This window comes from Phyllopteryx taeniolatus, chromosome 17 (genome assembly GCF_024500385.1).
Source record: "Phyllopteryx taeniolatus isolate TA_2022b chromosome 17, UOR_Ptae_1.2, whole genome shotgun sequence".
NCBI classification, from domain to species: domain Eukaryota; kingdom Metazoa; phylum Chordata; class Actinopteri; order Syngnathiformes; family Syngnathidae; genus Phyllopteryx; species Phyllopteryx taeniolatus.
The window spans coordinates 10974830-11000904 of record NC_084518.1 but is presented as its reverse complement, the minus strand read 5'-3'; the positions used below and the strand labels follow the sequence as shown (position 1 = coordinate 11000904).

Here is a 26075-nt window from a genome sequence, read left to right as displayed (position 1 = left end):
TTTCTTATGTAAGGTTTTCTCAAACTGGCTCTTTTTCTTTTCCCGTTTTTACATTTTATCTATCTTAACAACAGTTGCTATGAAGTTGTTTTGTTTTTGTTTTTGTTTTTTTACAGATAAAAGCACTAATTTATTTTTTCCCCATGTCACAATACACAAGCAAAGTATATTTTACTTTTTTACTCTCCATCTGCTTAGTTGGACATTAGGGGGAGTGAAGTTTTCTCTCTTTATGAGGCAGCCAAGGGCAGCCCCTGCCTCCACGTACTGTGGAAAAACAACAATTCCACATATTTTGATACCCAAACGCGTACTCTGGCTTAGTCTTGTTTAACAGAGACTGGTGAGTTATTTTTTTATGTGTAAGTTTTGACATTGTATTTTCCATCTTTTGCTACTACAGTACACATTTCGGAAGAAGAAAAAAAGACCACGTCTTCTTGACAGTTGTTGTGTGCACTTTTTGAATTAAATACTGTACATGAATCACCAAAATAAAGTGGAATTCAATTGATTGCACTTTTTATTATTCTTGCATTTTGTGAAAAGCATTATACAATACATTAAAAATGTATTTCCCCGAACATTTGTGTTGTTATTATTATCATTAAACTTTTCAGACTCTGGTCCCCTCACTTCTTGCTCCTGTAATGCATTTAAACACCTTAGAGGGCAGCAGTGGTGCGAGATGCTTCAAAGTAACGATGAGCCTGCAACTCCTCTTCTCTCCCCCTCCCCTCTCCGGGGAGGTGGGAAGGGTCTCCTGTCTGATCCTTTGTCACGGGAAGACTTTGGGGTTTTACTCTGCTGCTGCCTCTGTGCAGGGACGAGGATTTAACCTCCACCCAACAGAAACAGCAACTATGTCAACTAAGGTGATGGGAGGCGCTTTTCTGGTGGAAGGTCAGCTCAAATAGGATGACACAAAGATGCTCAAAGAGATGCATGGCCTGATTATTTTAAATACAGGTACCGTACATACTTTTCCATATAAGAATATTACTGGTATTTAAAAATCTAAATGCGTAAATGTTTTTGTTTAACTTTGTGAAATTGTGCCAAGTGTGTTCTACAGCTTTCAAGACATTTTTTCCCCTCACAATTGTTCATTTCCATTGCCTTAACACTTTTGGAAAATAACATTGCCTTAAAAAGAAAAGTGTATGTATGCACATGAGCATCATCAGTATTAAGATAAGGTTTTAGTTAAATTATTACTTCTTGGTAGATCAGTTCTCTTCATCCTTCACACGAACTGAGTTTTAGTCTGTGGGTTGACAAAAAATGATATTTTAAGTAAACTCTGCATTTTTAAACAACTGTTTAAATGTTTTGGAATGAACAGAAAGTAATGCTTACAATAACTTTTAAACCACTGTCCTTTATTTGGAGTTCAGACCTTGCGCAATTAATCTTCATGTTGTACTGGATGTTTAATGAAATTCGTTCATTCTGTATACTGTTTACATTTGCTTGTGTGTTAACTCATTAGCCTACCAGCCTGTAGTCTGGGTGATGCCGTAAAATCTCTCACTCCTCACATGAGGCCCACCTCTTTTTTCAGCGGTGGGGTCCTAAGAATGAACTCATGCTGATTGATTGTGTGAGTGTGTAAAAGGATACGTTACTTCCTGTAGGCCCGCTCTCCAGACAGCAGGACCACAAAGTCTCACATCAACCATCTCTCCTATTACTGTGTGTGTGCGTGTCTGCTAGTAGAATCTGGAAACAGTACAGTCTGACTTTAGAAATCCCTCTTATGTCTCACTAAATACATATATTATTCAATGAATCAGATCTTTCTTCTCTTTAAATTTGCATGAAATAGTAGCAGGGAAAAAAAGGCGTGAAATGTATCTTTATATCCTTTATGAATTTCTAAATTTAGGGAAGAAAATGTATTCACTTTTCTCCAAATTGTTTGCTGAAAATAATGCATTCTATGCTTCATAGTTCATCTCTTCACATGCAACAAAATGTGTTACACAATTCAGCCTCAAGTCTGCATGCTGACTTGTATTTTTCTTATCTGGCAGCAAAGCACAGCTGAATCCTGACTCTGACTGAATCAAAGGGCAGAGGTCAGCCAGATGAGCAGGATGCTCCCTCAAAGGGCGGCTGTGAGCACGCTAGGTTACAGCTCAGGTAAGACTTCAACCTACAGGTCAACTTGTAGAATAAGGTGATATTTCCACTAAGCAGTACAGTTTAATTCAGCTTTCCCTGGTGTAGTTTAGAACAGTATTCCTTGATCTGCCTTGGATTTCCTTTGTGCAATGTCAATTAATATTTTACCCAACTGAACCAGAATATACTGACTGCTGTAGAGTACAGATTGAATACAGATTGCAAATAGCGCTGTGTGTACTAATGACATTATAATGATGCCATTTAAATGGGATAATCTTTCACTGAAAACGGTTATATCATTCCAGATTAAAATCACTGAAAAACACTTGCCTGCAAAAATGGAAGACATACGCAAGCATATCTACTGAATAGTTGTTGTATAAGTAAAAGTCAATATACTATATACAGACAGACAGACGTCTTTATCGATTAATAATTCAATCAGGTTCTGGTATTTTCCTTGAACTCGATGATCTATAAACAGAGAATGTAAGTTAGGCTGTTACAACCAATTTCCTGGAAGACTAGACCAACGAAAATGGAGAAAGTCCATCCATTCATCCATTTCCCGTACCGCTTATCCTCACTTGGGTCCCGGGCGTGCTTGAGCCTATCCCAGCTATCTTTGGGCGAGAGGTGGGGTAAACCCTGAACTGGTCGCCAGCCAATCGCAGGGCACATATAAACAAACAAGCATTCGTACTCACATTCACACGTACGGGAAATTTAGAGTCGCCAATTACCCTACCATGCATGTCTTTTTTGGAAGTGGGAGGAAACATGGAGAAAGTCTTCCTTGTAAAATGGAAGAAGTTACAGGACAGTTGCAAAACGGGACTAAGTCCATATTTTTACTTCCTGGCTAGGTGTCCCGCTGCTTATGCCCATGTAGTGCATTTAGGCATGTGTTGGTAAGTGTTCTCGCAGATAACGCAGTCTGGCTTCTTCCATTTTTAGAAGACACTTGGCAACCGACAGGGCCAATGTTTGTGTTGGGCTTGGAAGTGTATGAGCGCACATTCTTCACTGGTTTTCCCCCTCTGACTCAGCACAGCAGCTTATTAAAGCGGGTTCACTTCATGACATGACCCAAAAAAAGTATCGGGATTACATGCTCTGTTAATTTGTTCCCATCTACAGACTGTGCGAAGATGGAGCAGAGTGGAATTGTCCGTGTGGGTGGGACCTTGCTCAGGAGCTCCCGCTCTAAGGCAGAGCTACAGGAATTGATGGAGACTCTGCAGCGCAGGAAGAGTGCCCTGGAGGCCAGTCTGAGGGCAGCTGAGAGTAGCCGCAAGTATTTCAATATGCCTTCCCCCGGCGGACCCCAGTCCAAACGGCCACTCTCCATCCTCAGTAACATTGAACATCAGCCCTCTTCCTCCAGAAACTTTTCTTACATGACCAGCAGCAGCATGCCCCCTTCCCCTCGCCAGGGTGAGCGCCAGTTTAGTCCAAATGGCTTCCTCCGTTACCCAAACGCTCACCACCATTCGCAAGATAGCCTGCTCCATCCGACAGATGGAAGTTCTCTCAACTCCTCTTATGGAGAACCTCTACCTCATTCTCCTAGGGTCAAGAGCGGCACAGCTAGTGTGCCCTCAAGCCCTCGACTGGGCCGTAGACTCTACTCACATGGTAAAGCCATAAATGATTCCAGGCAGAGGAAATACTCCACGGGTTCCCTCAACAGTCTGGGCATGCACAGCCGCTCTCTACCACGCCTCCACAATCCAGCAGATCCTCCTGTTTTATCTCTGCCGCCTCATCTCCACAGAGCAGAGCGCTCAGCAGTGGCTCGGCGCAGTCTCTCCTCACTTGAACAACCACCAGATGTGACAGTACCAGCCAGCATGCCCAATACTCCGAGGAGGGCCAGCCTGGCCTCCCTGAGCTCTCTAGGTGTTGAGATAGATGGACCGAGCTTAGATGTGAGCTTTGGAGAGCGGAGGTTATCATTCGGAAAAGGAGGGCTGAGTCCAGGACAAAGAGTGGGCAGCATCACTTCTTTGAATGGCAAAGAGGAGTTGCAAGACTATCACCAGCACCAAAGAGACGAGAGACGAAGGGAGCAGAGAGTACACAAATTGGTGAGTTTATTATTAAGTCTTATGGACATTGTAAAAATGTACAAGCATCATTTACAAAATGCAGTTGTGCCTTGAGATACGAGTGACCCTGCTTACAAGTTTATCAAGATACGAGTTTATTGCCGAGATACTGGCAGTGAACTCAATTCATCTCATTTCACAATAAGCAGCAACTGGGCAAATATTAAACAATTAATTAGGCTTCAAGCTGTTTAAGCTCACACCCAGTTGAAATGTACTGTCAAATAAATTAAACATGAAACAAAGAGAATTACACATTGTCAATTCAAAACAATCACACAGACTTCCTTGGGGAAGTCTGCTTAGCTTAATGCTAACAAAAAAAAATGCAAAACGCCATTGACTTGCTAATGGTTAGCATCAATAGTCACAGTTTTAGAAGCAACTGATATTTTGGAAACAAATGGTAGAGCAACACATATACACAAAGAACACAACAACTCACAGAGATACATAATTTATCCCTAACGAAAAAGGACTAATATTACAGCACCTTACTGAGTCACTTAGAGTAGTAGTAGATGAAATACTATTCTTCTTTATTTGTGTCTGCATGACTGTATTATACCGCCTCCCAGTGGCCAAAGTGGGCACATCAGAAGGAACAGCACAATAAATTGGATTACAGCATTAAATCATGATGCACAAACTGTTTAATTCTTTACATTCCATTTAATTATGTTATTACTATATGTTTTTATAAAGTTCAATATTATTGAGTGCTATTTTTCCTTATTAAAAAACACTAACATGAAAATGTAGTTTTTTTGGGGGTGGGGTAACTGATTAATGGCATTTCTATTCATTTCAATGGGGAAAGACGATTTGAGTACAAGTGTTTTTTTTTTTAGTTACGAGTGTGGTAATGGAACTATTTAAACTCGTATCTCAACGCACCACTGTACCTCAAAAACCAAAAATGGATAAACTGTGAATCTTGTCTGCAGGAGAGCCAGCGGCTGGAAACCATCATGAACATGTGCACGGAGTTTGCACAGGTGAAGCCTCAAGGTTCAGCAGTTTCTGACCTGCAGAAGATCAATAAGGAGTTGGAGAAACTGCAGGTGTCAGACGAGTCAGTTTTCCCCGACTCTCCAGGCAGCACGGCTCCAGACAGTGGCTTTGGCACCAGAGGCCGAGATTTGCTTCTCAGTGACAAGCACCAGGTCAGCAGTCATCAGCAAAACAGTTACAGAGAGGTTCACTCACTGGCTCTGAGCCTTAACACCAGCGCCCCCTCACCTTCCAGCCACCACAGAGCTAAGGTGATTGATTTCCTATCTTAAGCCCATTTTCATACTCGGCCTGACACGGCCATATTTACTATTGCTTTTCAAATAATACCAGGAACTACGAGATACTATTTCTAGTACCTAGTACCTGGTCAGCCGGCTTTCCTAGCACACCAAGACAAACTTATCGTAGTTTGGCGATAGCCTTGTTGCTTATTTGCTTCATTACTATCTTTGTTAATTTCCGACATTGCCTTGCTAACAGTGTTGAGCAAAATGTCAGGCAATGATGTCACGGCACCACTGGTAAGATCATAGCAGAATATTGCTCCTATTTCTTCATCTATGCCAGGGGTTCTTACCTGTTTTGACCTTGGGACTTTATCCTGTATAAAGTCACTCAAGGTCCATTAAAAATATTTACACTGAGTTGGTTCAATTGATATAACTCTGGTTTGATTAGTATCCCATAACTAAATCAACCTGAAACATGTCAAATAAATGACGATACAATGTGATCGTCACAATCACATTCATCGCACTAAATATAAACCTGCACATACAACAAGATGGCGAACAGGCTAACAATTCATGGAACAAACCAAGCTGCTCCAAGAACAAGTTTAAAGTCTCAAGTGAGGCTTAGAGTATTAACACAAAAATAACAAATGATTAGTTTACCAAAGCATCTTGGCATTATAACTAGATTATATTTTTCTTTTATTATTTTTTAAACGAGAGTGAATTAGGCGGGCCAGCACGGTGACCAACTGGTTCGCACATCTGCCTCACAGTTCTGGGGACCGGGGTTCAAACTCGGCTCCGCCTTTGTGGAGTTTGCATGATCTCCCCGTGCCTGGGTGGGTTTTTTCCGGGCACTCCGGTTTCCTCCCACATCCCAAAAACATGCGTGGTAGGTTGATTGAGGACTCTAAATTGTTTCTACGTGCCCTGCGATTGGCTGGCGAACGGTTCAGGGTGTACACCGCCTCCCGCCCGAAGATGGCTGGGATAGGCTCCAGCAGCCCGCGACCCTCGTGAGGATAAGCACTAAAGAAAATGGATGGATAGATGACTTAGGTGGCACGGTAGACGACTGGTTAGCACATCTGCCTCACAGTTCTGAAGACTGTGGTTCAAATCCTCGTGAGGATAAACAGGAAATGAATGGATGGAGAGTGAATTAATAGCCACTGTTGACTCTCCTGAGTCTAAAGGTGTCAAAAAATAAGTTTAATTTTATAATCCATGCATAAAAAAAAATCATTCCAAAGAAAAGAGCATAACTAAGACTTCTGTGTGAATAACTCTCGCTTGTATTGTACAGTTGAGAGCAAATAAAAACTCAGATTATAAACAGATTGAGACGTCATAAATCACTGACTCGACTGGCAAGAGGTGTGTGCATCTCCTCCTCTTAGCTCCTCTCTATAGCACAATGAATACATATTTAAATCTGTCAATCGTATCATGTGAAGCAAACCCCAAACCTGCTATGCTAAAAATATGACGACAGGTCAAGTTTGGTCTGCCTGTGGCTGTAGCTCTGAGAAATGCACGCAAATATTATTCACTACCAACAACACTTATCTTTTTGCCAATAATTTTAATCCACACAATTGAAACACCACTGATGGCTTTTTGTAATATTGAGGAACATTTGTTGACAAATGTTACACCCTAATTTATACATCTCCTCCATTTTGGTTAAAAAAAAAAAGGTAATGAAAGTAAAAATATGGTTTTAAAAGTAGTCACACTGTAAGAACCAAAATAATTATAGGAAAAAAATGAGATTCAGTTCATGATGCTTTGAGATGCACAGTTAATCTGTAATCAAATCATATCATAGCCCCCTGAATCATAATCTAATCAAACTGAATCGAATCGTGAGCTGCCGGGCAATTCTCATCCCTACCCGCCACACTTTTATGTCTGGAAACTAGGATTGATGTGACCAGTTTGTTTAAGGCATTGGAACTGTGTTACTTTGGTTGGCTCACATACACATACATGAGACTAAAATGTGAATAAAAGCAATTGCAGTTTGCGGTTCAAACTTCTTCTGAAATCTGTCTCTCTTTTGTGCATGACTTCTCCATTTACTTGAGCATCTCGATTTCCTTGTTCACCACTTGTCAAAAAGAAGAGTGTGTTCTAATAAAGAAAACCAATGGGATGCACCCCTCATGTGGAATGCACTTTATCAGGCTGCGCAGAGCATGTTTATCTTTGTTTGTTTACATTTTGTGCAATCACTTCAAATAATTACCATTGCCATGCTTCCCTTTTTAGACATCACCCTGTGCACATCACCTTTTCAGACACAACCAATCGAGCTGAGGCGGGTTTAATAGGCATTTTACAGTAAATATTTAGTACCAAATGGGTTTGTGTTGATGTAAAGTGGAAACATGTGCAGTGCCAATCCCTTGCTCATGCTCCCTTAGTTGTAAGTGAAACCCGATGCTTTCAACAGTCTTATTTTATACAGAAATCTCTTTTATCAGTCGCTGTTTAAAGGGTTTGTTTTGAAAGAGACATTACATGACATATGAGTCCATCAGAGCTTTGATATTGCAATTATCGTTGTTTTCTTGGTCGTGGTCTTTGCTGTGCGCAAAATAAATATATCAAATTGTGCCATTTCAGCTGCCAGGTCGCCTTCTCCTCCACAGTTATCGTTTCTGTAAAAGTGCAGCCTTTTTCCACTCTAAAACAGTTACAACCCGGCAGTGTGTCTGGTTTTAATGAAGAAGACCTAGTTGTGCTTCAGCACTCAACCATTCAGCTCCAAAAGAAAGGGAGGGTGATGGGGGGACAGGAAATGACTCTATCCCACTGAGAATTATTATGTGTGCATGTTTGAATGGAAGAATTCGAGTGTATACACATGGCAAAGCTGTTTTTCCAGATGTTTGGTTTTTGAAAAAAAAAGAGACTATTGATTACACATAAGCAAAATTTTAATGTTAGAAATAGGAATAATAGACACCAAGTCAATGCAATGTTTTCTGCACTATGACATTTATAGATTCTTGCTGAGGATAAAAATATTGTTATATAAAACATGCCAAGGAGTTGTCTGTCACACATGTTTGTAGACACATTTTGATTCCGCTTTACTAGAAGAACGACCAATAACATAAATATATGAGTGATTCTTAGGAGATTCTGGAGTACTTTGGCTTCACTGGCAACAGTGCGCTGAGTTCCATTACACCAAGCCAAAAAGAATCCTGTTGTTGTTGTCATTCATCCAACAGTTAGCAAGTTAAAACATCTGCCGCTGTTACTGTCAAAAGTGCTGGAATATACTACTCGACTACGTGTTTAACATCACACTTAATGCAAGACTTTAGCTTGGTTTTCCACCGTTGTAAAAATGCTCCCCAGCAATGAAATGTTATGATGGAGATATTTGTTTTAAGCTTAGGTCATAACTATCCATATGAGATGTCTGCTGTTTGTGTGACTGACAGAGAGTGTATCCAAACCAACCTCCCTTATATGGCATTCAGGTTTTGGAGAGAGTGCAGCTGAAGCAGGAAGTAACACACATTGAAGAAGAGAGGATCCAGGTTGTGAACAACATTGAGGAGCTGGAGCAGAAGATTAAAGACCTGGACAACCAGATGGAGGAGTCCGTGAGAGAGGTAGATGCCACAGTGCAAAATATGCCCACAGAATGTTTGTTTTGAACTGGTGTTGAAAAAAATAATTACTCCTCCTGTCTTAACAGTACAGCTGATGAGTGAAGACAACATCAAACGTTATGTAACTTAACTATACCTGTACAACAGCTCGACTCAATAGCCCAAAAAAATGTCTAATGCAGGAGATATCACCCAAAAAAAAAATCCATTACAAAGACAACAATACGTTGGTTTGACTGACACTGTCAGGAAAGTATTAAAGGAGATGCATTTTTTAACAATAAAAAAATATATACCGTATTTTCACGACCATAAGGCGCACCGTATTAAAAGGTGCAGTCTCAGTTACGGGGTCTATTTCTGTATTTAACACAAACACATTATTGGGCTCAGGCATGGTAAAACATATGCTAGCTTAAAACATACGGTGGCATGCATGCACGCTAAAACAAGGTTTTTAAAAAGGCAGCAGGAGCAAAACTGAGTTCGGTTGTACTTTATTGAAGTATCTAACAATTTACTCACGTTATTTTTTTATCAATCCTCATCCACAAATCCACAATTCCTCAGCTTCTGTATCCGAAATGAACAACTGAGCAAGTTCTCAATCAAACACACGTCTCTTCGTAGGTGCCATTTTCGAGGGTCCTTAACCAAACCAATGTTGTTTTGCACAATGCAGACCCCGGCGCTATATAGGTACTATATACTATATAGGTATATAGGTACTTGGGGCGTGGCTTTAGCGTCCTCCTTCATGCACCCTTCCCCCTTTACGTCCGCATGCTGTCCTTCACGTCCGCATGCTGTCCTCAGCCACGTCCGCTCTTGATAAGAGTTCCTCTGTATCAGCAGCGTGTCGACAGGAAATGTTCCCAGTCACAGTGCAGTTTTTAAGCTTCCGCTGTGGTATTATAATTGAGGTTTATTGAGAATCAGACTTGATCAGTCGAACAGAAAAAAGTTTCTCGAAGGGAGAGAGAATCAAAGACAAAAGACAAAGCACTAATTGTAAACAGGATGAGAGAAGTAAATCATTACATTATCTACAACAATGAAACATTAAATATGAGTGTTGCATGGGGCTGTAGTGCTACAGTGAGGGAAGGACAGGACAAGATAGAACAGGACAAGGACAAGAAGCATGCAGGACAAGGGTCGTGGACCCGGCTGTACAACTGAAGTGTGGTGGCATTAATTATGTTAATTATAAAAGTCTACAGGACGAGAGTATAAGTGAGGGGGATACACAAGCAATTTGCATATTCATGAGTTATTTGTCGCAGTAAGTGGGTGAACCCACACCCAGTGAAAGAGTCCTAAGGGTGTGTGCCTGCGGGTACATGCAAGTGAATTGACACCGTTTTACATGCACAAAGACTGACAGAAGTGTCCTGTAATTGCTGTGGCCGCACCGCGGCGGCTGAGGACCCCACCCAATCAATCGAGGGGCAGGATCAGGCCCAGGGTTCCACCCGAGAGCAGCCCGGCGGCCGGGACACGTCCCACACGGAGGGACCCAGGACAGTCCGCTGGCCCCACCGAGGGGCCCTGACAACTGGCCACCCAGTGGGGGCCAGGTCCCCGACTGGCAGTCATTGCCCCTACCCCGTGTATCAGTGCCCCCCTGAGTGGTGTGGTGCATTAAAATCTGGAGAGATCAGTGAGCCGAGGGGGTGGAGGCAGGGCTGCCAGGCACTACTGCCTAACAGCCAAACCCCCTCCCCACCCACGACCCACCGCCCCCCAGAGATGGGTGCATGTGGTGCATTAAAACATGGGGAGTGTGTGTGATGCATTTAAAATCCAGGGGGGCAGGCAGGGCGGAGGGTGAGGGGGCACGGACCGGGAAACAGCACAGACGTGCTGAAACACAATCTGACACCCAGACCGTCCCGATCCCATACCAGTCCCCCAGGAACCCTTTGATATGTGTATGTGATTAGTGAGAAAAAATATATACAGTGAATGGTGTGCTAAGTGGCGGCACGTTGGCCGACTGGTTAGAGCGTCAGCCTCACAGTTCTGAGGACCCGGGTTCAATCCTCGGCCCCGCCTGTGTGGAGTTTGCATGTTCTCCCCGTGCCTGCGTGGGTTTTCTCCGGGCACTCCGGTTTCCTCCCACATCCCAAAAAACATGCATGAATTGGAGACTCTAAATTGCCCGTAGGGATGACTGTGAGTGCGAATGGTTGTTTGTTCCTATGTGCCCTGCGATTGGCTGGCAACCAGTTCAGGGTGTACCCCGCCTCCTGCCCGATGACAGCTGGGATAGGCTCCACCACGCCCGCGACCCTAGTGAGGAGAAGCAGCTCAGAAAATGGATGAATGGATGGATGGATGGTGTGCTAAGTTAGTGATTAAGAGGCATGGCTCCTGCAGGTCGAGCCCATTAGGCCGGACAACCACTGACGAAGAGGGCCATCCCACCCAGACCCACAGCAACAACCCCACACTCCCGCCAGCATCCACTATCCGCCCCTGAGTGTGGGAGGTGGACTCCCCCACCAAACCAGGCAGGAAAAAGAACCGCCGACGGGAAGAGGAAGAGGCGACCGCAGCGGGACACAAGGAACCCAGAGAAGATGAGGAAGCAGGCCCGAGCAGCGACATGTCCCACACCGAGGGACTCAGGGCGGTCCGCCGGCCTCACCGAGGCGCCCCGACAACTGGCCACCCGGTGGGGGCCGCAGGGACCCAATGCCACCCCCCACAGTCGTGCTGAAACCCGATCCGACACCCACACCCTCCCGATCCCGTACCAGTCCTCCAGGAACCGATTTGTGTATGTGCAGCGGGACGCAAGGAACGGAGAGAAGAGGAGGAAGCAGACCCAAGGAGCGACAGGGGTGCCCCACCGCCCCCCACCAGCAGCCAGAGCGGGGGACCCTGGCGGGTGCCAGCCAGCACCGCCCCAGAACCCACGGAACATGGGCAAGTCACCATCACACCATCATTACTCCCCAGGAGGTTGCCCCAGTGGTTCCCTCCCACCCCGAGATCAGGAAGAAGTGAAAAAAAGTCCTACAGACTCCGGAACAGCGAACAGAGGGACAAGACGAGAAGATCCCCACAGCATGCATGTCTTTTCACCACCACAAATTGATCTAAAATGTGTGAAAATAAAAAATCTTAAATGTCCATTCATCCATCCATTTTCTGAGCCGCTTCTCCTCACCAGGGTCGCGGGCGTGCTGTAGCCTATCCCAGCTATCATCGGGCAGGAGGCGGGGTACACCCTGAACTGGTTGCCAGCCAATCACAGGCCACATACAAACAAACAACCATTCACATTCACACCTACGAGCAATTTACCATGCATGTTTTTGGGATGTGGGGGGAAACCAGAGTGGCCGGAGAAAACCCACGCAGGCACGGGGAGAACATGCAAACTCCACACAGGTGGGGCTGGGGATTGAACCCCGCACCTCAGAACTGTGAGGCAGACGCTCTAACCAGTCGTCCACCGTGCAAATAAAAAGGAAAAAGAAAAAGAAAAAGAAAAACAAATAAATAGAATAATAATAACAACCTCGACAACAGAGAATATAGAATTCCATTGTTTACTTTCACAATTATGAAAATAGTCTTTGTCAAATGGCAAATGGCAAAAATATATTTCAAAACATTTAAAACAGTTCTCAGGTGTCTTCTTGATATATTATTTGACATTGTCCTGTCAAATACACAAAGGATAAAGAATTGCATCACACTCAATATCCACTTGATACATTCTGGTTCAAATCACTTCGTTTTGTGGTTTTGTCGCATGCAAATGCAGAGTACGGCTTTTGTTTCCATGACAACCACGGCGCTGCTACGGCATGAACAAAACAAGTGGCTACTTAGTGTTGCCAGCCTTAGTTTTCTTCTTTTTTTAAGCGATGCGCAACAAATCTAACAACTCACTATATGATGTTATTTGAGACTGCTGGAGATTCCCTCCAGAGGAGAAGGTGTGTCCAGATTGCAAATAAATGGCGCTTGCACAAAGCCACCACTAACTACTTTAACCATAGTTACCAACCCAACTAAATACGGTACCATTTCCTGCAGATGGAGGTGGAGTGTGCTTTGCTGGAAGGGGAGCAAGAATCAGAGATGGCTCAATTGCAAAAAGAAAATGACCTTTTGGACCAGCTGAAGGGAAATATTCACAGTACTGAGAAGATTAGCCACACTGAGAAAGCACAGGTAAAATATGTTAAAACTTGTGAATTTGAAGATTTTAAGTTCAGTGTTAAGCATTGTGAATATAACAAATAGGCAGATGATCTGGCTTCTTAAAAGTGCATTTCCCCAAATGTTCCTACAAAGTTGGAAGCATACAACTGTCCAGAATGACTTTTGGCACACCTATCACTATGTAATATGATGGTAACGTAACTACAGTTGAAACTGAGTACTGTAATTAAGCATACATGCAATTAGGAAGTCCGCACTATGCAAAGTACGAGAAGTGAAGACCTTCTAAATGTTTGTATTCTTGCGCTGTTGCACTGACCAATAAGAGAAGAGGCCGATGAAATAATGTGAGGCATTTGCGTTTGCTCAGAATTTAATCGCCCAGAAAGGAACCGTTTACAAACTCATCCACTGATTCGGACCATAGAAAGAATCTACCACCTGACAGATTAATTTAATTAGTGTGTACATCAATATTTGGTCCCTATGTATGTCCTGTCTGTCATAGGAAGCAGAGGAGCAAGCAAAAACCTTGGAAGAATTGGAGTTTCAGAAATTGGAGAGAGAGATTCATCAGGATGAGGAGAAGGAAAATCTGAATCAGTTACTGAGAGAAATTGCTGACTGTCAGCGTCTCGCTATCACACGCAAGGTACATATTATATGCACAATATAATATACAGCACACATATAACTAAAATATAAATATGTCTTCATTTTTCATTTCTAAATTGTTCTAAATTTCTAAATTAATTTTCTAAATTGTGGCTTGTTGTCATTTGTGTAATGTTTAACATACATCTCAATCAAAAAAAATAACTGCTCAAAACACAACAATAGCAGCAATAATAAGCATGACTTACTGATAATAACATTATTTGGATTTAAATGGAGACAATTGTCTGTGACTTGCTATTGTTATATAGACTGCTGGGCCAATGGGGAGCCTTGCTTTTGTCACCATGACGACCGAGGGCAGAACCGAGAGTAGACGCGTTATGGCATCTACTTTCAGGTTTAGAGCCCAGAAAGTGAGCACCTGTAAAGACAATTAAGGCATTTTCACTCATGGACGCAGCAGTTCATATATTGCAAACACAAATAATCTCCCCAATGGCATCCACAAGTTTGCAATTAACTCATTCACTGCCAGCATTCCCAATTAACATGACTATTATTTGACTTCTAAAGCCGTCAATGCCATTGTATGTATGTGCTGCTTACCAGAAGCTAATGATGTTATTCAACGCCCATCTGTCCAACAAAACCCTATGCACCGCTGCTTACCTTTTGACTCTTTGTCATGATAATCTGCAAGGTCGCACCTATTGGAGTTGTGGGGATTTTTGTGTGATAGCACCTCCGCATGATAGTGTTTAAGACAGTGGAGTCTGGCAGTTGCTTGAAAGTGACTCAGGATGTTCACCCAGCCTAGTTGATCATGTCAGAGGCAGAGAAGCTTATGTGTGTTCGCACAACAGCTTATTCAAAGACATACGTTTTTTCTAAAATATGAAGATAACTACAGATTTACTGTTATTAAATTTCACACTTGATGGGTGGACAGGCACTCCAACACAAAACAATTTCTATGCAAAGATTCAAAAGTCAGTTTTCCAAAATATGTCCAGTTTGATTATGGTGATAACAGCAAGAGGGCACAAACATTGGTTGGTTGGGTGGTTATTTTCCAATTATATTTCGAGATATCCATCCATCCATTTTCTGAGCTGCTTCTCCTCACTAGGGTCGCGGGCGTGCTGGAGCCTGTCCCAGCTGTCATCGGGCAGGAGGCGGGGTACACCCTGAACTGGTTGCCAGCCAATCGCAGGGCACATAGAAACAAACAACCATTCACACTCACAGTCATGACTACGGGCAATTTAGAGTCTCCAATTAATGCATGTTTTTGGGATGTGGGAGGAAACCGGAGTGCCCAGAGAAAACCCACGCAGGCACGGGGAGAACATGCAAACTCCACACAGGCGGGGCCAGGGATTGAACCCAGGTCCTCAGAACTGTGAGGCTGACGCTCTAACCAGTCGTCCACCGTGCCGCTATTTCGAGATATGACACTAGAATTTAATTGTGATGTCAAATATGCAGCACTATAGGGTCACAGAGCTAACACACATCGAATATTTCTTCGTGTGAGAAGTTTTTACACTCCCACGTAAAACCTCGTGGCACCTATTTAAAGTTACATTCTGCTGTTGTCTTCATTCTTGCAGGAGAGACTTGCAATGCTGAGGAAACAGTCCTCGCAGATTACTTTACAGTCCCAGCAGGAAAGAGAAGACTTTCAGAGGGAAAAAAATAATCTGCTGATCATGCTGCAGAAGGTAAGACGTTCAGCAAAAGCTGGCCGAGGTCGATGAATCGGTTGCCATCACTGAAGATGTCATCCTGACAACCGCAGGAGAGAGACAAGCTGGCGGCTTTGGAAGGAAAATATGCAGAGCTGTCTGAGAAGCAGAACTTGGCTAACAGCAATGGAGCCATCAAAGAGGTGGGTGTCAGTTATAACAATACACTTGGTACTGAGACACACCTCTTCTCACTTAATGAATCAATCAGGGGTTAGGTTCAGTTTCCACTGAATCTTCATTCAAATCATCAAAAACAATATTATGCTTATGTTTTATGGAAAAGCTTTGGGGAGGGCTTGTTTCTGTTCTCAGTGCACGAAGCAACATCTATAAAGGCATGACTGGATGCCTTTGGGGCAGCATGGTGGCATAGTGGTTAGCACGTCTGCCTCAATGTTCTCAGTTTCAGGGTTCGAATCTCAGCTCTGTTCTTCATGTGGAGTTAACATGTTTTCCCTGTGCTTGTCTGGGTAATCTGTCTTCCTCCCACTTTTCAAAAACATGCATGTTAGGTTCACTGAAGACTAAATTATCCATAGGTGTGAATGTGAGTGTGAATAGTTGTCTGCCTATTTGTGCCCTGTGGTTGATTGGTGACTAAAAAGTGTAGCTACCTAGTATATCAACAAACTCATCATCTTTAATATTGCCATGTTTTGAGCAAAAACAAAGTTACCAACTTCACCACAAGGTCACCTAGTGGTCCTCGGTTTACGGTAACGACAAATGATGTTTCGAGGTTACGAGGTAGTCAGAATACGTTGTCATGTGGCACAATAATTTGATTGTTTTACATTTATGGCCCTATGATTGGCTCGCAGCCAGTCCAGCCAAAAGTCAGCTGGGATCGGCTCCAGCTCACCTTAATGAGGACAAACGCTATAGAAAATTCATTATTTGTGGGCGAGAAGTGCTTTTCATTAAAACATAGATTATCCCAAAACTCACAATACTCTTAATTTTTTTACATTTCTTTTCAGGTATCATTCAAACAGATGCAAGTGCATCAGTATTTGACATCATTTTGCTTTGACTCCCCAATTGACATTGGAGCAGTGTAGCAAAATGACCCCCTGGCAAGAAGTTTTTCTGCCCTCAACTGCAGTTCAGCGCCAGTTTGAAAAGTTTTATGGCTATCACACTGCTCCAATGCATGCTTCAATTTACGATATCCATGGCAAGTTTCTAAAAACAGGATCTGTTCTTGAAAAACAATGGGGACAGTGTAAAGCCTGCTACTACTGCCACTGATGAAAACACAAAACTCCAACAGCAGACATTTGTGTAAAGCCAGGGAAAGTCTATCCAGAGAACTGCGCTGTAACTTCGCATCCATGAAACCTCGATTCAGCGGATGCTTTGGAGAGTGATGAACCTTTCGCTGAACTGACTTCAGGTTGCTAATCATCATAATCTTCCGTTTGAAGCGTTCCGCTGCGATATGATATGCTTACAAAAATTGCAAAGTCTAAGCAGTCAAATGCTCGTGGCCTCACATCTGTTCGAATGATACTTGAAACAAAATAGAAAAAAAGAAAGTGTATAGTGACTTTTGGACGTGTATGTACTGTAATTATTACTTATTTACTACAACACTAGTGTAGGTTAGTGATAGATTAGTGATAGACTACAGCATGTACTTATTTACATTAAATTCAGGTTACATCACTGCCGTGGGAATGGCATTCAGGTGTGCTTTCATTCATGAGATGTCAGAGGGGTTACACCAAGGTTGTCTACGACGATGCATTTCTGCTGTAGCACATACACGCCGCAAAGGAAAGAAGAAGAAATGGCAAGGAAAACTCGGTCCATCTGAGCGACAACGGAACTCCTAAGAGGAGCCAGCACCTCGTCACTCCATATGGCCGATCTCTGGGACGCACCCTTCCACCCAAGGTTATTGAAGTTTATTGCTTATTAATCATTACAATGTTTCAGATCTGCCCGAAAAGGAGATTACCCAATAATATTTAGACTTGTACATTCTATTTATTATTGATATTAATTATCATTAAGCTACAAAGGAGTGGGGATTTCCATTTCTGGGTGTGTTTACAGAGTGATCCAGCCAAACAGGAATCCTCATGAATCCAATGCTAGACAGATGCTTGCCATGACCAGCATGCATTCTGCTCCCCCCCCACCCCCCACCCCCCTCCACAGACCCATCTGCCTCTGTCACAAAGCTCCAGCTGTGGCAGCGTTATCCCACAAGGCTTCAGCTTCGCTCCTCGAGACTTGAACACTAGCCGTCCGCCAAAAAGTGAGTCATAGTTCCATCCAATAAACAACACAAACATATGGCCTGCTTTCTATATCAGGTTGTGTGATATTACTGTAATAACCTATGTCACGAATCATTGGAAAATGTACTAAATATCAATTGTAATGAATTCAAATTAAATTATTTTAATGTCACTGATAATAATTGTTAAACATAGAACGAGTGAAAGTCATGTAATAAATCTTCAGATTTTCAGATATCCATCCGCAGTTAAGGTAAAGGAGCGTAAATGCTCAAAATAAATTGTGTGATTAATCTCAGTTAATACATGATGAATGCAATTTTTTGCAATTTATTTAAGAGTTAATACTTTACTGTAATGTTGATAGCCCTAGTAATATTGTAAGATGTGGTTTACTAATAATAAAGGGCTTTTGGATGGTACTTTGTGGTAGTTACTGTTTACACTGTTAATATCCATCCATCCATTTTCTGAGCCGCTTCTCCTCATTAGGGTCGCGGGCGTGCTGGAGTCTATCCCAGCTGTCATCAGGTCAGGAGGCGGGGTACACCCTGAACTGGTTGCCAGCCAATCGTAGGGCACTAACAAACAAACAACCATTCGCACCTATGGTCAATTTAGAGTCTCCAATTAATGCATGTTTTGGGGATGTGGGAGGAAACCGGAGTGCCCGGAGAAAACCCACGCAGGCACGGGGAGAACATGCAAACTCCACACAGGCGGGACCGGGGATTGAACCCAGGTCCTCAGAACTGTGAGGCTGACGCTCTAACCAGTCGTCCACCGTGGCGCCACTGTTAATATATGCAATAAAAAAAATAAAGTTTTAAGGCGGAGTCAATTAAGTTTTTTAAGCGATTCGTCGTAGGGCTCGCATCTTACTGTAGTGTTCATTATTTACAGCATATTATTTTATTGTATGCACCTTTACAGGTTTGCACATTAATAAATAAAATTCACATGCAGCAATGTTCCATTGGAAATTCTAAGTTTGAGGGGGAAAAAATAGCACAAAGGGCACAGTTTAAGTGGAATGTGTTGAGAAATGGTATTGCTTTCATATGCTACTAAAATGTGTAGCATTTAGGTTTTTTCTCTTATATAATAATAATAATAATAGGCGGCACGGTGAGCGACTGCTTAGCACATCTGCCTCACAGTTCTGAGGACCGGGGTTCAAATCCCGGCCCCGCCTGTGTGGAGTTTGCATGTTCTCCCCGTCCCTGCGCGGGTTTTCTCCGGGCACTCCGGTTTCCTCCCACATCCCAAAAAGCATGCATGATAGGTTGATTGGAGACTCTAAATTGCCCTAAGGTGTGACTGTGTGCGCGAATGGTTGTTCGTTTGTATGTGCCCTGCGATTTGCTGGCGACCAGTTCAGGGTGTACCCCGCCTCTCGCCCGAAGACAGCTGTGATAGGCTACAATGACACTTACAGTATGTAGCGTTTTTCAGGACACCCAAAGTCGCTTATACAGTATGCATCCTGTTGTGTCAGCAGGCAACAGCCACACACACATGAATGACGGCGTACACACCCGACAAAGAAAAAGTGATTTTTGTAGCCGGATGCTTTCTGAGCCCAACGTTTTCTTGGACTCTTTGTCCTACCCGGACACCAGCCAAGCCTCCGACACAGTCAGCGTGGACAGCTCTGACAGCATGGAGACCAGCTTCTCAGCATGCTCCCCAGATAACATCTCCAGGTTGGATGTCATGGGTTGTTTCTACTATGTGATGATTGGGATGATGTCATCCAAACCAATCAAATTCCTGTATTTTCTCTTTCCTGTCAGTGCCAGTATGACCAACATGGCAAAGCTTGAGGAGATGGAGCGTTTACTTCGAGAGGCCCAGGTGGAAAAGCTAAGGCTGCTTGAGCACAGGGTAATGTGCACCCGTCATTGACAAATGTACACCCAGCGGCCATGATATTAGGTACACCTGCACAATGTCATGATATCCAATGCACAAACTCCATCTATTCATCCATTTTCTATAGCATGTGTCCTGATTAGGGTCACGGCAGATAAACTAGAGCAGTGAGCACCCTGGACTGGTCACCACCCAATCACAGGGCACATATAGATGAATAACCATTCAGACTGAAGTTCATACCTGTGGACTATTTAGAGCAGTGATTTCCAAACATTTTCTACAGAGGGCCACATACAGAAAAAAATGGAAGGAAGAGGAGAACCACTCCAACTTGTGTTTATGAACCATACTAAAACCAATTCAATATGATTCAACATACACTATGCTGAGGAGTTAAACATATTTAAAGAAAAACATCGAAATCTTAGCTTTCTGTTGATAATGACAATGCAAAAAGGTATCTTGTAACATTCACATGTATATACAATTTTAAATTAAAACATCATGTGACAAATTTAACACAAGTTTATAGTTGTGATTGTTTTTGTTTTGCACTTAATTAAATATTTTCAATATTTCCCCCTCTCTTGTTTTTACTATGACATAATACAACCAAAACTAATAAGATTAAAACTCTCTGACAGTGTAAAAAAAAACAGTTGAGCATTATTATTTTTGTAAAGGCCAATTATTCTTTTTAAATATCGCTCTTGTTATATTGGATCTTACTAGATTGTGCTGATGTACCTAATATAAGTGTACCTTATATGTGTGTTGTGTGTGATGGTGATTCTGAAAAATATGATGCGGCACACGCAGGAACGTGAGATGGAAATACGCCGGCATGCTTTGGAGGAGGAGCGAAGACGGAGGGAGGAACTGGAGAAACGTCTGCAGGAGGAGACCAACAGGAGACAGAAACTTGTGGAGAGGGAGGTGAAGCTCAGGGAGAAACAAAGATCTCAGGTATTTCATCATTGCCATCACGAACATTTGAAAATCAGACATTAACTACTGTACAATTGCACACATATAATGAGATCGAAAGCAAGAGGTGACACAAGAGGTAATAATTATGCTTTGGTTACATTGTAAGTGAGGCAAAATCTTAGAATTATCTCTCAGTATGAAACGGTAGATTTCTACACCACTGCAAACTACAAGCACAATGTTAAAATCTGTCTGTCTATCTTATCAAAATTTAGCATTGTGCACTTAAAACTGCATACTTTTGAAAAGCTCTCTTATTGGCTGTCTTCAGATCGGGGTCACGAGCAAACCTTGGGCTTAAGGCCCATATTTAACTTTTGAAATGGGCAGATGGTCCAGGTTAATTAGTTGATAAAACTTGAAAAAAATAGTGTATGTAGAATACAATTGACCTCTGCATATTTGTAGTTCAACATTTGCAAATTCCCCTATTCGCGGATTAGAATTTTTTTTTGCGTGGGGGGTGGTTGGTGGTGGTGGGTGGATGGGTTACCTATCCCCTGTTTTTCATGGAAAAACTGCTCCTGTTCGTATTTTTCTGAATTTTGTAATCTGAATTTAGAATTTAAAAAAAGAAAAATGTGTCAAAATTATGTCTACAGAATGTTTGTATATTTGAAATGGTATGAGCCTCATCTGAAATGTTGTTTTTCTGAAAACGTTTACATTGTATTATTTATAATTCATTTAATTACAATTAACAGATTAGCTCATTCAAAAATATAATATATAAATATGTTAAATTTGTATGTAAAATTGTTTATTTGACTAATATTTGTATTTTATTATTGACAATAAATGAATCAACTCATTAAGATATATGAAAAAAAAATAGACACAAATGATTAAATGCATTTAATAAGCAATTCTAATGAAGAAGAAAAAAAGCTACAATAATGCAACAAAAATTACAGGACTCTTGATCATGTAAATGCTCAGTTGGCCAGAATCAATATTGGACATACTGGCACAAACCCTGCTTTAGATTGGTCAGGTACTGTATACCAAGTGAAGTATGATGTGTCATGCATTATTTTGCCCTCATAGTCCCGACTCCTGACACGCTACTTGCCTGTAAGGAAAGACGACTTTGACCTTCACTGCCACATTGAGGCAGCGGGACACAATCCAGACGCTTGCTTCCATCTGGCCATCACGGACAAAACGTGCAGAGGCTTCCTTGTAAAAATGGGAGGGAAAATAAAGACTTGGAAGAAGCGCTGGTTTGTGTTTGACCAGAATCGCAGGACGCTCACTTACTACGCAGGTGAGTAACTCATCTTCCAAATCGAAACATCAAACTCTGCTGGCATACTTTGAAGGCTAATATTGTTTTTTTTTTTCCCCAACCCACCACAGACAAACATGAGACCAAGATGAAAGGAGTCATTTACTTCCAGGCAATAGAGGAGGTGTACTATGACCATTTGAAGAATGCACACAAAGTAAGATGATTATATGCTGTACTATTTTTGTTTGTCTTTGTTTCACTATTGCCATATTAGCTCTCACTCTCTCTCCTTTTAATTCTTTCCATCTCCAAGAGTCCCAACCCCTCGCTGACCTTTAGTGTGAAGACTCATGATCGGGTCTACTACATGGTGGCCCCGTCCCCTGAGGCCATGCGTATCTGGATGGATGTTATCGTGACGGGCGCAGAGGGACACATGCACTTCATGGTGTAACCTAAAATCCTAAGAGGGCTTTTTTTGTGTCAAAAGAAAAGATTTGCACGATTCCACTTCAGTGTGTTTGAACGTGTAGTATGTGAAGCATTATTCACTCTATCATGTAATCACATATAAAGATCAGAATACGTTCTATACCAGTCTCATAATTAAGCTATTTAGTTTTTTATTTACTACAGCTACATTCATCTATGATCCCACACTAGTGGAAAAAACAATCAGTCACTGTGTTCCACTTTAAATCTTTGCATGCACAAAATTAGTAGAAGGGCCAACGGTAGAATGTGGACTAATCATTGTAATTTGGAGCAGCACCTAATTTTTCTGTATATCACTGATTTGACATTAAGATTCATTCTTGATTTATGGAGAATCTGTGGTCAAAATACCCAATCCAATAATGGCAACAAAAGTGAAAACAGTTCCTGGATCAATACCTTTATATGGATCAGCACCAGGCGGCGCGGTGGCCTACTGGTTAGAGCGTCAGCCTCACAGTTCTGAGAACCAGGGTTCACTCCGCCTGCGTGGAGTTTGCATGTTCTCCACGTGCCTGCATGGGTTTTCATGCATGAATTGGAGACTCTAAATTGCCCATAGGTGTGGCTGTGAGTGCGAATGGTTGTTTGTTTGTATGTGCCCTGCGATTGGCTGGCAACCAGTTCAGGGTGTACCCCGCCTCCTTCCCGATGATAGCTGGGATAGGCTCCAGCACGCCCGCGACCCTAGTGAGGAGAAGCGGCTCAGAAAATGGATGTACCACGCATGTTTTTGGGATGTGGGAGGAAACCGGAGTGCCTGGAGAAAACCCACTCAGGCACGGGGAGAACATGCAAACTCCACACAGGTGGGGCCGGGATTTGAACCCCAGTGCCCAGAACTGTGAGGCAGATGTGCTAACCAGTCGTCCACCGTGCCGAATTGGTCAGTTGGAACGAGACTTGCTAACAAACAACCCAAATGGAGAATGAGGGTCCACTTTGTGACAAGTGGATGAAATTTATTCGAGAGGCAACTTTGGCTGTGGAGAAAGCGGACCGCTGCAGCAAAGCTTTAAAAACATTTACAATTGATCAGGATCGAAAAATACCTCTTAACATACCCAAAGCGGCAGTATAATCGCTCAGTTGAGGGTTCCAGCTGACTTTCATCTGAAAAGAGGAAAAAACAGATTGTAGGCATGTGTGTACTGCGCTCTGCTTGCGCATCCTTGGAACCTATGCAAGTGGAAAGGACAGTTGTTTTTTTGGGAGGGCAAAACAAATGAATGATGGAAACATGAAAGAATACATTAACCTCCTTTATTTAAGCTGTATGGCTGCGTTGTTGTCTGTACACTAGATCCATAACCATCCTTTATGACCATCTTCTGTCTTACAGTTAATAGCAATTCGCCAGATTTCTTCAGGCCTTAAGACTGTTTTAGCTGATCAGAGCATCCTGGTGATCATTGATGATCAATAATATAAAAATAAAATCTTCGTGTTTGCAAGAATGCACATTGTATAGTATATTTTTGAAATATTCAAAATGTACTTTGTGTTACTATTGTTAAGTGTTTCATTACCTCCTAAACGCCAATATTTGTGATTGCGGCTGCCAGTCTACCAGCACGTCATTCTTGCAGCAGAACATGCAGGAATGGCGACCTCTAGCGGCGATAGAAGCTGCTGACACGTTGTGATGAGGTCATGTTATGATTCTCTGTCTGTCAGCTCAACATTTCAGCATTATTTTTCCACCAGCAGAGGCCCTCATTGCAAGATGTATTACAACAACATGACGTAATGCTTTTCTCGGTCTGTGTGGCAGTAGTTTAAATTTGCAATGTCCCCATTTAAAACATGCTCTTGTATATGAGTTGTATATCACATTTATATATTTTTGTATTCAAATATACACGTTTTCTACTTTCAATATGAATGTTTTTTGTTTGAGTTAACACGTTTTTTTTAAATAGTTGGTGTCAACAAAAAAGACGAATAAATACTTTTGAGATTTGTATCGGTATGGTTTCTTTCCTGCAAGCCTTTAATAAGAGCTGGCAAAAGCACTCACACACTGTACTTAAATAGAAGTACAGATACTTGTGTTAAATTTTTTTTATTTTTTTTGTAAAATCAGAAGTACTGATTGACTCCTTTACTTAGTAAAAAAAAAAAAAAAAAAGTACAGAATAACAAAGTGAGGAATATGAATAGAAAGTAAATTTAGGGAGGAAAAGTAAAAAGTGGTAAGAAAAATAAATACTCAAGTCAAGTACATACAGTACAGTACAGTATGTGGAAAAATCTACTTGGGTACAGTAATGAAGAATATGACCTTCATTACTTCCCACCATTGACTTTAATTGTGATTAATCATATATACAAGACACTTCATAATAAAATTTTCTAGAAAAATTTAGAAAAACTACAACTACGCTGTATTTACATTTTGTCAGTGTCAGGGCAGTATTTAACATCCCAAAACGATGAGATGAAAATAAATAGATGCCCAAAAAGTCATAAACTCAATGCGCTAAATTAAGCTGTGCATGAGTTACTAGGTTAACCAGCATGATGTGACATCTTACTTGCTCCGGGCAAATGAATAATGATTAGTATAATTAAACCTTGACACAAACAAACAACCAGGTCATATTCACAGCCGACTCAGCCGAGTGGCTGAAAAGTGTGTGTTTAATTGCTTGATTTCTATAATGCAAATTAGTAATGAGTGTAAGATTTCTTTATAGTGAGTAAGCAAGGCACTCATGTTTACAAACTCCTCCCATCAATGCTGGGAGCCTTCCATTGGTTGACCTAGTGGGGTTGGCATGGAAACACAGAATGAAGCATGCTAAATTAGGCTCCAAAGAGGCTCTGCTCTCTCCAGACGCAGATGCAAACTCAAAGACGAGATGCACCGGAGTGGGCGTCCCAGTGCATTATGGGTGCTGTAATTGGTGTACCACACTGGGAGCACACACAAATACCTTATTGTCTGTAAAAGCTTATACAATGAGCCTCCAAAGTCAAGCCCAGTGTGCTCTGTGGCTCAACTACTATAAATGCTGTTGCAGTCATAACTTATAAGCGTGAAAGAGACATTACCGGGAAATCATGCAGATGGTTATTGACAAAAGGACACATTCATTGAGGTTTTCAATTGCAAACCGCAGCAGAATCATACCATCCATTTCCCCAGTGCGTAATGTAATTAGAATCTCTGCTCAGAGAGGTATTATTTGTACATGTTCTTTAAAGCATTAATATTTGATAGCCATTCGCTGCAACAACTAACCATGTGTTGCACTGTTTTGTGAAGGAGATCCATTGTGTCTTTTTAGCACATGACCTGCTCAAGTCTCTTTTTAGTAATGATTTTCTCACCTCAGTTTGGATTTAAAAGTGTGCCTTTCCTTGTCCTTTATATCAGTGTCATTTTACTCTTCTCTGATTTAAAGGAGCTGCATGAAGAACACATGCCATAAAAAGGAATGACACCAATTTCGAAACTTTTCATGTTAATAAAATGGATGATAACTGTGTTCCCTTGCAGCAGATTGGCCAGGTTATAGTTGACATTAATGTGCTTTCTATTCA

The 26075-nt window shown here is 42.0% G+C and overlaps 1 protein-coding gene across 8 annotated transcripts; it reads left to right on the top strand.

Annotated features, from left to right (window-relative positions):
- Positions 1 to 752: 752 nt before the first annotated feature.
- LOC133467079 (pleckstrin homology-like domain family B member 2) lies at positions 753 to 24490 on the top strand. 8 transcript variants are annotated; one of them, XM_061751546.1, is made up of 17 exons: positions 756 to 969; positions 2037 to 2145; positions 3271 to 4220; positions 5189 to 5407; positions 8995 to 9129; positions 13186 to 13323; positions 13823 to 13966; positions 15546 to 15656; positions 15734 to 15823; positions 17445 to 17582; positions 17850 to 17949; positions 19431 to 19638; positions 19729 to 19819; positions 20630 to 20776; positions 21848 to 22067; positions 22160 to 22245; positions 22345 to 24490. In XM_061751546.1, exons 2-17 carry the CDS (start codon positions 2091 to 2093, stop codon positions 22483 to 22485), a joined length of 2973 nt encoding a protein of 990 aa, XP_061607530.1. In that variant the 5' UTR covers positions 756 to 969; positions 2037 to 2090; the 3' UTR covers positions 22486 to 24490. The 8 variants fall into 8 exon arrangements, with proteins under 8 accessions (XP_061607535.1, XP_061607530.1, XP_061607528.1 ...); XM_061751544.1 differs by having other exon boundaries at positions 5189 to 5506; XM_061751545.1 differs by having other exon boundaries at positions 757 to 969; positions 5189 to 5506; positions 19434 to 19638.
- The last annotated feature ends 1585 nt before the right edge of the window (positions 24491 to 26075 follow it).